This window comes from Coenobita brevimanus, chromosome 63 (genome assembly GCF_032717465.1).
Source record: "Coenobita brevimanus isolate Jiangsu-jjx chromosome 63, ASM3271746v2, whole genome shotgun sequence".
Lineage (NCBI taxonomy): Eukaryota > Metazoa > Arthropoda > Malacostraca > Decapoda > Coenobitidae > Coenobita > Coenobita brevimanus.
The window spans coordinates 38007493-38019910 of record NC_137016.1 but is presented as its reverse complement, the minus strand read 5'-3'; the positions used below and the strand labels follow the sequence as shown (position 1 = coordinate 38019910).

The following is a 12418-nucleotide window of genomic DNA, read 5'->3' as shown; positions in this document are numbered from 1 at the left end:
CAGCATCGGAGATTCTTCTCAAACTAGAGAGGTTAGATAAAGGTCTGTATTTTCATTGGTTAAGGCAGCTCCCAAGTGCCTCTTCCTTAGCATTTTATTTTGGGATGTGGCTGGTTAATATCCCATTTTATGTCATTTATTCAGAGTATGGTGACATTAGAAGGATGTACGAGTATATATTACAGAATGGGACAATGAGGTATGATAAGCAAATAAATCACTTAGGAAAAGGTGTAAGGGAACTTTCCTAACTGGTAAGAATACAGACTATAGACCTAATTTACCCCAGCTTTACACAACGTGTCCATAAAGCTGAATGTGTTCACTTGAAATAATTGAGCATTGAAGAGATTTTGTGAACTGAAGAGCTTGGATGCAGCCCTCCTTTACTACACGAGGCCTCTCCAGAACTGAGTAAAATCATCCGGAGGCAGTGAGAGTGAATCAGTAGATACTGCTCATCATACTGTTGAGTGAAAACATTATCTCAAAATCTGGGCAAATAGGAACTTATTAACACTTCATGGCACAGTAGAAGGTACTGTAATGTAGTTGGTTTGTTTTCAATTGACATAGGTCCCTAATCTCTTTCAGCTTATTTGATGGTCAAATGTAGTAAGAGTGGGGGTTTGGTTTGACTAGTAACAAGGAGACTTCCCACCTTTAACTGTGACTCATTGAATTTCATGCAAGCACAGCTTAATACTGTATTTAAGTTGTGAGATTGACCAGTTTTCTCCATATGAAAACAAACCAGCTACAGTATAGTCCAGGCAGTTCTCATTATAAGCAATCAGGAAATCTATTTTTTTTTTATAAGTTATCCAGAAATCAAAGATGAATTGCTTATTAAGGTTCATTTGTTATTTGTGAAGATAATTTACTGGCTTCTCCCTGTATACTGTAGCCTTAGGTAAAAAAAAAAAAAAAAAAAAAAAGTTCAAAATTTTGAACTCATTCCTGACTTCCAGTGATCTGTGCCTGTACCAGCACTGTAGGTGCTGGGGAGGGACACCTTCATATAGTGGAAATAACTGGGTGATGGAGGTGCCTGATTATAGAAGTGTCCCTCAGCTACTTCCTTATCCCTTGAAGGGAGGACAGTGACCTGCAGGAGGAAAACTACTTCAGCCTGCTGTCCACCGGGTTCACATTTCAGATGAACCTGTGGCTCCAACTACTGTACAACTACTGCTAATACAAATACTGTGTTATTTTCTGCAGTTGTAATCCCAGGTGATCCCTGTTCTGAGATTATAGTTTTAATTTGATATCATGGTTATGGGCAAAAATAGCTTGGCCGTTTACATTATTATACAGGGAGATCTGAATATAGCACCTCCCTATTTTGTGTGCTGTAGGGACAGCTCAGTCTGCTGAGTAGTGCAGATATTGTGTTTTGTCTGCTTTTTGAAATCAGTAATCAAACTTGCAAAAGCATCAGAAGAGTTTTTGGAGTTAGGAAAAGATGTAGGATAAATACGTGTAATGCTAATTCTCCTTCTTTCCTCGTCTCTTCTTCCTCCCTTCTCATCTCACACAATATCTCCCCCAGTTTATACCCATTATATTCACCCTCACATTTTCATTTCTGCCTCCCTCTCTTCCTCATCTTTTGTCTGTCTTCATCTTCCCTATTCTCCTCCCTCCCTCCACTTGCCTCCCATGTCAGTGATACTCCCTCCAGTATCTCCCTCAGTGGCTGTCGTGGTACTGCTTGGTGTAGGAGGAGGAGGTGGTGGGAGGGAGGGAAGGAGGATGAGGTGGGGGTGTTTGTGGTCTAATATTATTGTGATAAGATAACACAAGCCAGTACATGCCCTGCCAGTGTTAGCCATGGCACTGCAAGGGGAAGTGGCATGGAGGCAGCCATACTACAAATGGTATTTAAGTAAGCTTGGACAAATGTTTTTTTTACACTTTTTTTTCTTTTTCTACAAGAATGTGAATATTTAAAGTAGAAGTGTCTCTTAAAGTTAATTTACTACATATAAAGCCTAGTTACCAGTTTCCCCAGTTTACAATGTCACTTGGTGCTGGAGAGGGACACTTTTCATGTGGTAGCACTGATATAATTGAGCTGCTCCACTGCCCTGTTGTACAAATACCCTTCAGCTCCCTCTCTGTCCCTCAAAGGAGGATGGTAAATTGCAGGGGAAGGGCAACTTTAGCCTGCACTCTACTGGGTTCATGTACAGATGAGTCTGGGGTTGCAGCTGCTATCATTGCATCACAGTTAGTTGACTGGAAAAAATTGTGATATTTTGAAACAGATCTCACAGTAAAGACTGTCTGTACTTTATTAGAAGTAAGTGCTTAAGTAAGCATGAAAAACCTCTTACTGAGAGCAAAACTTCCTTATTACAAATGGTATTTAATTAAGATTGAGGATATAAAGGAGCGTTGTGGTGTGGATGTGGATGTGATAGGAAGCGTTATGAGGAACACACTGAGGTGGTTTGGCCATGTGGAGAGGATGGAGGGTGAAAGACTGACGAAGAGAGTGTATGTGAGTGAAGTGGAGGGGGGAAGAGGGAGGGGGAGGCCGAGGATGAGATGGAGGGATGAGGTGGAGAGGTATATGAGAGAGGGGGGTGTGAGTTGGGAGCAGGGCAGTGAAATGACGGGGGACAGGGCGATTTGTTTGTGGCCACCCCAAACGGGCTTGAGGAGTCTGGCAATAGATAGATAGATAGATAGTTTATTACCTTATAGAAAAAAGTTGGTGTATACTACAGGCAGTGTAAATGTAAGCATGAAAAATCAAATATTGAGTAAAGAATGATTGTATACTTCATCAGATTTTTCAAGTTGTTAAACACCACAAATGAAATGGTAACTTTGTGTGGCTCAGAGTTTAAAATTTCAGTACTGAGATAGAAAGCACTTTGAATTAAATTACAGGTAAGTAATTATATATATATATATATATATATATATATATATATATATATATATATATATATGTATATTTTTTTTACGTGAACAGAGGAAGGAAAAATCTGTCTATCTGTCTGTTGCCAGATGCCTTAATCCTGTAAGGGGTGGCCACAATCAAATTGCCTCCATGTCACTCGGTCCCCCGCCATTTCACTGCAATGCTTCCAGCTCACACACCCCTCTCTCATATGCCTCTCCACTCCATCCCTCCGTCTCATCCTTGGCCTCCCCCTTCCTCTCCCCTCCTCCACCTCACTCACGTACTCTTTCCTCATTAGTCTCATGCTTTCCATTCTCTGCACATGGCAATGAATAAAAAAATAATTCATACACCAGATTACAGGTGCACTCTATTCTTTAAAAAATCTGTGGTTATGAATATAATGTGAATGTGTACTCAAAATACAGTTTTCTATAAACTTTATTTTCAGCCATGGTGTAATGTTTGCCATGCAGTGGTAGAAAAAATGAAAATGTCACCATTCAGTTGAACTGTGGCATTTCCCATCAAAAGGGCTTAGTATGCCCGAAGTTTCCAGTACTGTTATTTGCTTCAAGTTTGTTTGCATGAAGTTGTGTGTTTATGATACTTGATTCACTTTAGCTTGGCAGAAGTTTTCATCCTTTTCCAGCATATTTCCCACAGTTCAGTGTGAAAATAGGATAATATTGTGGCCTTGCATCATTTTCATAACACTTGTTTGTGAGAAGTTACATATTCTATTGTATCTTGTTAGAACACAGCATTCAAGATGGACAGATGGCAGCTTTCATGTGCTGTTGAAGTGAACAGGATTTACATTTATAGAGAGGGCAGAACAACAATAACCATGAACACTGTCAGTCTCATATGGCAGGTTGTTGTAATAACATAAATCCTTGTTATAAGTCACATTTTTTAATTTTTAATTTTATTTTTCTTCTACTGGGTCCACTGTCAGTTAAGTACAGAAAATTATGTGTTAACCAGTTCAGTGCAGTGATTTATATTTTTGGTGACATTGTTATGCTGTAAACAGGTGGCTTCACTGTCCAGTTTTGAACACATCCCTCAAATCACTGTCAGTCTTCTGGAAGGAGAATGGTGGGCTGCAGAAGAAGGTCAGCTTCAGGCAGCAGTCCACTGTTCAGATGAGCCTGGGTCAACAACAACAACTACCCCCAAGTGATTTTGTTAAGTTTTGGAGCGAGTTTATATTTGCGTGTTAGAAACAACCTGATACCTCTTCCAAAACTGAATGAAGTAGAAGGTAACAAGATAAAGAATTATGACATCAGATTGAAGGGGTTAAAGTTTCATTGCTACCTATAAAAGTGTTAGGCTGATTTTGAAAACCATTCTCATCTATCTATCTGTCTATCCATCTGTGTATCTATCTATCAGTCTATCACTATGTATATCTATCTGTATATCCATCTGTCTATCTGTCTATCTATATTTGTCTATCTGTCTATCTATAATATATTTCCTTGTGATGTTCATCATTCACTGTTGAGTCATCAAATAAACATGAGAGAAGAAGCCAGAGTTGCTAGGAGTTTTGGTGAAGCAAACAGACTAATGTAAGTAGGAAGTAAGAATGAAATATTAATGACACGTTTTCAAATTAGCAGGTTTATTAGCTTGCTTGATATTTGTATTACTGTATGGTGAAAAATTTTATGACATATAGTTTCCACACTTGTCCATAATTATTAGGTTCTAATGAAACACTAGAGTTTGAGAGCCCATGGAACAGAGGGAATTACAATCAGTCCTCAGTTAAAGTTTGGTATATTGGCAAGTGAAACTGCCTTGGGATATACCTCTGGTCCTGATTGGGGGGGGGGGGAAATTAAAGCAAGTTCATAATTAATCACAAGCATCTTCAAATGCAGAACAGGAGTCAGTTCATGAGCAACTTAATTGGTAATGAAAACTTTGAGTGAAGCAATTTTAAATTAGGGCTGATTGCATTATTAGAGTATTAATTTTTATAATTTTTACAGATGCAACCCATCCCATTATTGGTGGGAGGGTGGATGTTGAAAGACAAGGATCTAGCAGGTCATCACGGGACTCACAGTGCTCGGATGAGGTGACACCTGAGCAGGAGCCACATGTTCTCGCCTCATCATCACTCTTTACCCGACCACCCCTTGAAGACAGGTTTGTTGTAGGCTGCTGATGTGTTGGGTTCATCCTTCATTAGTGTGGGTGTTATGTATTTTGAAAACTAAATATAGTTAATACTTGTGAAAAGTTTCTTACTTGACAATCGCAATACCTGTTAAGACCTCAGTATAATATAGAACAGCCTAATAAGGTTTGGCCATGTGGAGAGAAAGAGAATTGAGAGACTTACTTGGAGTAAGTGAGGGAGGTGGAGGGTGAGTGGGGAAGTGGGAGATTGAGGATTGGATGGAGGGGTGGGGTGAAGAGGTATATGGGAGAGGTGAGTTGGAGAAAGGGTAGCCTGATGGTGGGGGACAGGGTGACATGGAGGTGCTTTATTTGTGGCCATTCTTTCTAGGACTAACACATTTGGATGTAAATAGTTACATGCAGAAAGTTGTAATTGTTGTTGGTGTTGTTGTGGTTTTGGTGGTGGTATCTTAAAACATAACCATTACTGTACTTATAATGACGACTGCCTGCTTGTGTACTATGTTATATACACTCTTTTGGCTCACAAATATCCAACACCTTTTCTTGATTGTTGAACTGTAACAAGGGATTATTGCTTAAAGTATTGATGATATGAAAGCATTTGTGGTATGTAGAAACACATGCCTGATATTTACCAAGGACATGCTGTACTCATCACCTGTATCTCATGCTGATTAGGTCCTTAGGCACTGGGAATATGCATGTTAGATTGATAGGCCTTATTAGGTACCCTATTACAAATACTAAGAAATATGTAATTGCTTATAAGGCCTATTTACATGACTTAGGATTTCTTGTAGCCTATGAAATCATTAATTACATCTGATGGAAACCATATAACCAGGACACCTGGTAGTCTTATGAGTTAAGGCATTCCAACTGGATGTGGCCCAGAAGAGTTTACAACCAACCAGTGGTTGAAGTGTATTGTTCATGTAATGCCACTAACTTACGGGTGAGTGATTGACCACTCACGTTAAATATCTAGACTAAGTAGCCTAGGGCCAAGTCCCTGCACATCTAACGGAGCAAAAGAAGGATTGGATGATATATGTATATACGGTGTATGTATGCATTTATGTAACTGTGAGCTGACATCTTTGGTATTCTTGGGGCAGGTCCAAGTATGAAAAGCTTCAAAATGCCCAGGATGAGGAGAGTGAAGAGGAGTTTCCCCCTGATGTCCTGGCCCGAGGGAAGGACTACCACCACCACCAGTTACAGCTGCCGAGTCGAGAGGCATCAACTGGTGACAGGCATCGAAGGCACCACCACCACAGGGTCAAGAGGAGCAGGAAGAAACGTGGTGAGAAAGAAAGTGTGTCAGGAGCAGCCAAGGATGGTAGTAAACCCGATGGCGTGTTTATTTGCAGTGTTTCAGACGATGATTCTATAGGGTCCGCCAGTGATCTGAAAGCAAGGATTAATGATGAGTATGACTATGAGCTCTGTGATCGCGGCGAAATTTCGGAGACCATAAGTTCGTCGGTGTACCATGCCGAATGCGAAAGTGTGACCACACATGAGGATGACCCCAGGACCACCGGTGAGACTGGTGACCCGGCCCAGGTGATGCGCCGTGGACCCAAACCAAGCCGGGCCGCTATCAGGGCAAGGGCCAGGGCGCTACAGGAGCAGGAGAATCGGAAGTGCACCCAGGATAGGTTACTTGGGCATGAGTATGGTGAAAAGCCTCTCCTGCTTGATGATGAGTTGGATTCTGGGGATGAGAACAGTAAAGAATCAGATGAGGAGGAGAATATAAGCCAGGAGCAGTCAGTCCCTCAGCAGCAGGAGTCACGTTCTAATATCTTCCATGTCCCCAGGCCTTTCAGAAAGTCCTCTTCAGATGAGTCTCACAAGCAGAGGGAGGATGTGGGAGATGAGGATGTTTTTGCTCTGGCCCCGTTCAAGTCCTCCCTGAAAAAATTAAACAAAAAAGTCTTTCAGAGCCGCAGTCAGCCCTCCAGTAACACAGTATCTCCTCTCGAGTCCTCCAGCCAACCTATCATCACCCCTCCCATGGCCAACAGTTCCCCGGCCCCTGCCACGCTAGGAAGTCCAGAAGTGGCAGAGCAGATGGTAGCAGCAGTGGCGACAGAGCAGGTTCGGATTCCAGTGCAGGCGGATATAATATATGAGGAGTCTCCCATCGAAGACTATCCTATTTATGAGAATGTGCTTCTCAATCCGCATGGCAGTGTGGAAAATGGGGCAGCCACTCCGAGATACCATCCCCATTATGAAAATATCCCAGTGCCGTACTCCATTGAATCCACTTCATCTGTCATCAACCCGGTTCCTAATAAAAATCCCTTTGTTAACCCCTTTGTTAGTGATAGTCCAGTGGTGGTGGGGAGTCAGGAGATCCCAGCACACCTGCCAATACAGTCAAGAATAGTAACAGAGCAGAACCCGCCCAATCCGCTTAGGAAAACGTCTCAGCCCTCAACCCATAGTATAATGTCTCAGAGCTTAGATTCCCTCACTCCCAGTTCAGTTGTAGGATCTGTAAGCTCTCCATCATCCTTCCAGAGCACAGATCTCTTTGGCTCAACTCCATTCAATGATGTCCCTGCCTCTACTAATCCATCCAGTGATACCAAAGAATTTTCACCTATGAGCCAAGGAGTCTTGAATGGAATAACACAGTTTTCCAGTCCCAGTCAGCCACAGTATTTTCCCCCCGCATCCGATACATCATCTCACCTTCCCTTCCTAAGCTCCACCCCACGTGCTATGAAGGTCATACATCCAAGCTCCAGAGGGAATGCAGAATCTAAGTCAGCTGAAGCAGATGACGATGCGGACCTGTTTGGAGCTGTGCCCTTCAAGCCAATCCTTGGCCACTACCGAGGAGGCCACACAACTGGAGGACCTCGAAGTCAGACCCTCCCGGCCAACATGAGTTCAGCTTTCCAGTCCCAGATGGCTCAAATGGATGATGGGGAAGCAGAGAGATACTTCCGTGCACCAAAACCAGTGAAAAAGTCAACGCCTCCTAGTTTCCGTAAACCCAGAATGGTCCACCAGAAACTGTCCGACTCAGACACATCAACTGATGACGAGGCAGTTAAAGGTAGCCGTAAAGCCAGTCGCAGCCGTGACCGCAGTAAGGACCGGTTGAAATACAAGAACATCAGTGAGGAGTTTGAAGAGGAGAACACTATGGTCTTGCCCATGAAGCAGTTTGGCCACCTCAAGAAGGAGAAGACTAGCAAGAAAAGCAAGAAGCATGACAAAACTGAGAAGAAGGCAGAGAAACCTGAGAAGAAGCCTGATAAGAATATGAGTTTTGAATCAGTAGGAATATCCAACATGAGCTTCGAGGACTTCACTCTGGAGGATCACCGGCGGGAGGCTCTTGGGAAGGTGTCCAGAGAATCAGAAAAGGCAAGGCAGGATGCAGAGAAGAGCAGTGGGGAGTTCCTGCAGAGCCCAGAGGAGGACGACTCGGACCTTCGGACAACGGGAGGAACCAGGTTTGGGTCTTTGAAGAGAGGCATCAATCCTTTCTCAAAGCTTGGTCGCTAGGGAATTATTGTTATGCTTCCAGTCATTTTCCTGATTCTTGATTCATCCTATTCATCTTCAGGAGAGAGGAGAATAAGTTATTCTTCTTTACCATGTGTCTTTTTAATCACTGTTTCTACCATCATCATCCTAATGATTTCATGTTTGCAAGCTACCTTTGGGTGGGAACAAGAGACAAATACTTCTTCATTCTGTAGGGTTCACTGCATGACATTCAGGCTTAAACTAGAGAAACCTTGAAGAGTGTTTCTATTCATGAAGGTTTATAAATACCTGGTACTGTACTCTGATTGAGTACATTGTGCAATCAATGAAATGTCTTTTCTGATCAATGTGATATTAAGAAGAGAAAAAGACCCTATTCACTGTAATTGTAATTATGAGTAACTTAAAGTATGTTAATGGGAAAGTAAAACCTGGAATGCAGAAATGAAGGCTGTTTCCATCTTGGGGCATTTCTTGCTTAGGTTGTCAGACTACTGTATGTTGCTGACAGTGTAGTCCCTCCCAGTGGTAAGTATGTTGGTGCTACAGTGAGACATTTGAGGAAAGTTATATCACACAGTTAGCCCTCTGCTAGTACAGGACTTTTGTTCCTTGAAAATCTTTTCCTTCTGAAACATGGAAGCTAGCCAGAGCATGAGATCATTGACAGCTGTGCAGTGCTTTAGCACTACATGTGTTTTATAGGAAGAAAGGGGTTGAAGCTGTGTCAGTGTTGAATCTGCTCTAATGGAAGGTTGACTGCCAATAATTTAGTACTTTGGCTATTTTCTGCAGCTAAGATACGTAAGTTCCACTTATGGTGTTGTTTAAAGCATTGCTTTCTACAGTAGCTTTGTGTTATAATGTTAACTAAGAATAGTTAAACAAGATTTGTATCTTGCATAATGCATGCAGTTCATGCCATCCATGATATCATAAAGAAATCTCATAAGTTTCTCTTCTATAAATTATAGCAGACCATCAAGGGGCAATATGTATACATCAGTTTTCCCTAAGGTAAAACTAATGGACAATTAATGAGCATCCTCAAAGCCAAATAATTCATAGATCTATATTTTGACATACAGTTGTTAAATGATTTTATATACAGTGTGGTTATTTATTGCGGCTTTGATGCTGGTGAATTCTGTGTAAAAGCTTAGAAGTCACTGAAGGCAGAATTAGTTACAGGTTGCTATATCATTTAGATTTTGTAGATGATCACAGTACTAATTTAACCTTCACTTTTCATTTATGTTAAGGCAGCTCTACAAGCCTGTGAAGTTTATGCCAATGTGGAGGTGCAATACACTACCATATATTGCCTCCCCCCAAAAACAGACTTGCTGAATATGGTATTTCACAATGCTAATTAACCACTGTGGTTCATATGCCAAAGCAAAGTGCGCATTTATCTTGTGAGAGTGCGACAGTCAGTTACAGCGCACTGCAGTGTACACCAAGATGCGTGCTGACAACAAGATACAGGTGTATGTATGCCACTATTGTTTTCATATGTAATGCTACTATAGTTTTCATCACTTCTTTGGTGTGTAGGAGAGATGACTAGACAAAACGGGGAACCTGGTGAAGTTTTAGTCTCAATGTAGTACATTGTTGTAAGCGTGGCGAATATACTTAAAACTGACCAGGTCGCGTGTGACTTAATGCATTCCATGAAGTTCTGAAAGACGGGCACATTCCGTATGAAACAACGACACACCTCACTAGACCTTTTTATGTTCAGTTTTACTTGTTGGCCTGTATTTTTGTCTGCTAAGGAGACTCCGTAGCACCTCTCCCTTACCAGTTTATTTTTCAGAATGCTGATTAACCTCTTGAATCCAGATGACTCTCTTTTTAGTTTACTCTTCCTGTTACTAGATTGATTTATTCAACACAGGAAGTGCCTCTTGTGTTGATTTTTTTTTTTTTTTTTTTTTTTAAGGCTGCATTTAATCCTTTAAGTTCAGAGTTTTTTCTGAGCTCTGTAATAGTTCCAGGTGATGGTAAGAGTACAGTGAAGAGGATGATCCTGAGCTCAGCGGATTAGTATTCTCTTTTATGCTGTTTATATCTTTTTAATATGGACATGGATTACATTAATAGCATACCTGGAAATACTAATGTGCATTTTGCAAAAATAAACTTGTAAGAAGAGGGTGCTAGAAAGCCTCATGAGCTGATGTCAATACGAGCTATAGTGTGTAATTTGCTTTGATGTGATGCATGTAATTTGTGTTGAGGCAGTAACTTCCCTTCCTCATTTAACATCCACACACCCACAATCACACACACAAAGCCGGGATTTCTCATGTAAAATGCAATACAGTATTGAAATGTTTACATACGATGACTGGTTGTTTTCCTTGTAAATGTTGAAACCTGATGTACCATATTTTTGAATCTCAGACCACATTGTGCTGTAACTTACTTATTTTGATTATTCCACTTATTTTCTTTTAGCATAAATTATATTCTTTAGATATGTCAAATGTACTGTGTATAATTTTAAATGTTGCAATAATGTTTTTGATGCCTGTGAAATGCACTTGGTTGTTCTGAGTGACTTGATGTTACTTTAAAATCAGTCTTGCCGTTTGCTTTTACAGTGAGACTGAAAGCCCATGATTTCCCATGTTATTTTCTCTTTAGATTAGGTGCAGTGTTCTTTGTATGACTTGAAAATGTATTTAATGTGTGGATTTTAATGTGTTCTTTGCACATGATTTTTTTTTTTTTTTTTAATGTTCTGTGAGACTCAGTTTTCTTTGTCTTGTATTGGTGCTTGTGCTTCTTTGTTTGTTTTTGGAGGGCAACTGCGAAGTGTAGGGGTTGTAATTTCTTCAGATAACCCGTTGAATCTGGGTGACATCCTTTCAGATATATTCTTGTTATTTTCGGATGATTTATTCAGCTTAGGAAAGGCCGTGTCATATTCCAGGGGGTGTATTAAGTCTACAGTCAACCTGTCTGTTTTGAAAAATCTGTCCTAGAATATAATAAGATCATCTGGAGATAGCAAGAATAAAATGAAGACAACATCCTTAGGCTCCACGAGTCAAGGTGGGTGCCAACACCTCTTCCTTACCAGTTTATTTCTGCACTTGCCACTTTAGCCTTCTCTTCTGTGTTACAGTATTTACGTAGACTAAATCTGTGTTGTTATTACTATTATGTGGCCCCAGGTTTATCTGAGCATGAACCCAGGGGACTGCAGGCTGAAGTTACCTGACTCCTGCAGTCCACCATCTCCTTTTGTGGACAGGGAGGGAGTTAAGGGATGTTTGTATAAGCAGGAGGGCTATATCAGTGGGGAGGGAGTTAAGGGATGTTTGTATAAGCAGGAGGGTTATATCAGTGGGGAGGGAGTTAAGGGATGTGTGTATAAGCAGGAGGGTTATATCAGTGGGGAGGGAGTTAAGGGATGTTTGTATAAGCAGGAGGGTTATATCAGTGGGGAGGGAGTTAAGGGATGTGTGTATAAGCAGGAGGGTTATATCAGTGAGGAGGGAGTTAAGGGATGTTTGTATAAGCAGGAGGGTTATATCAGTGAGGAGGGAATTAAGGGATGTTTGTATAAGCAGGAGGGTTATAGCAGTGCCACCACATGATGACATCCCTCTCCAGCACCAAACCTTATCCATACTACAATTATCAGTAACAGAAAAAATTGAAATGTAATGAGCAAGATAAATCACTAAGGAAGAGGTGCATGTAAAAACATCCTGACAGTATGAGAATATTGCCCTTGATGTGTTTAGAGAATGAGGCTGTGTTGGTTTCTGTTCAGTCTTTGCATAAAAATAA

At 41.1% G+C, this 12418-nt stretch overlaps 1 protein-coding gene across 1 annotated transcript in view; it reads left to right on the top strand.

The window, feature by feature from the left end:
• The window catches only part of LOC145404482 (uncharacterized), a 64530-nt gene extending 55873 nt beyond the window's left edge, over positions 1-8657 (top strand). The window contains exons 15-17 of the mRNA XM_080276021.1: positions 1764-1791; positions 4958-5089; positions 6208-8657. Coding sequence (XP_080132147.1) covers positions 1764-1791; positions 4958-5089; positions 6208-8623 — 2576 coding nt within the window. The 3' untranslated portion in view covers positions 8624-8657. The remainder of the gene's footprint in view (positions 1-1763; positions 1792-4957; positions 5090-6207) is intronic.
• Positions 8658-12418: the final 3761 nt, after the last annotated feature.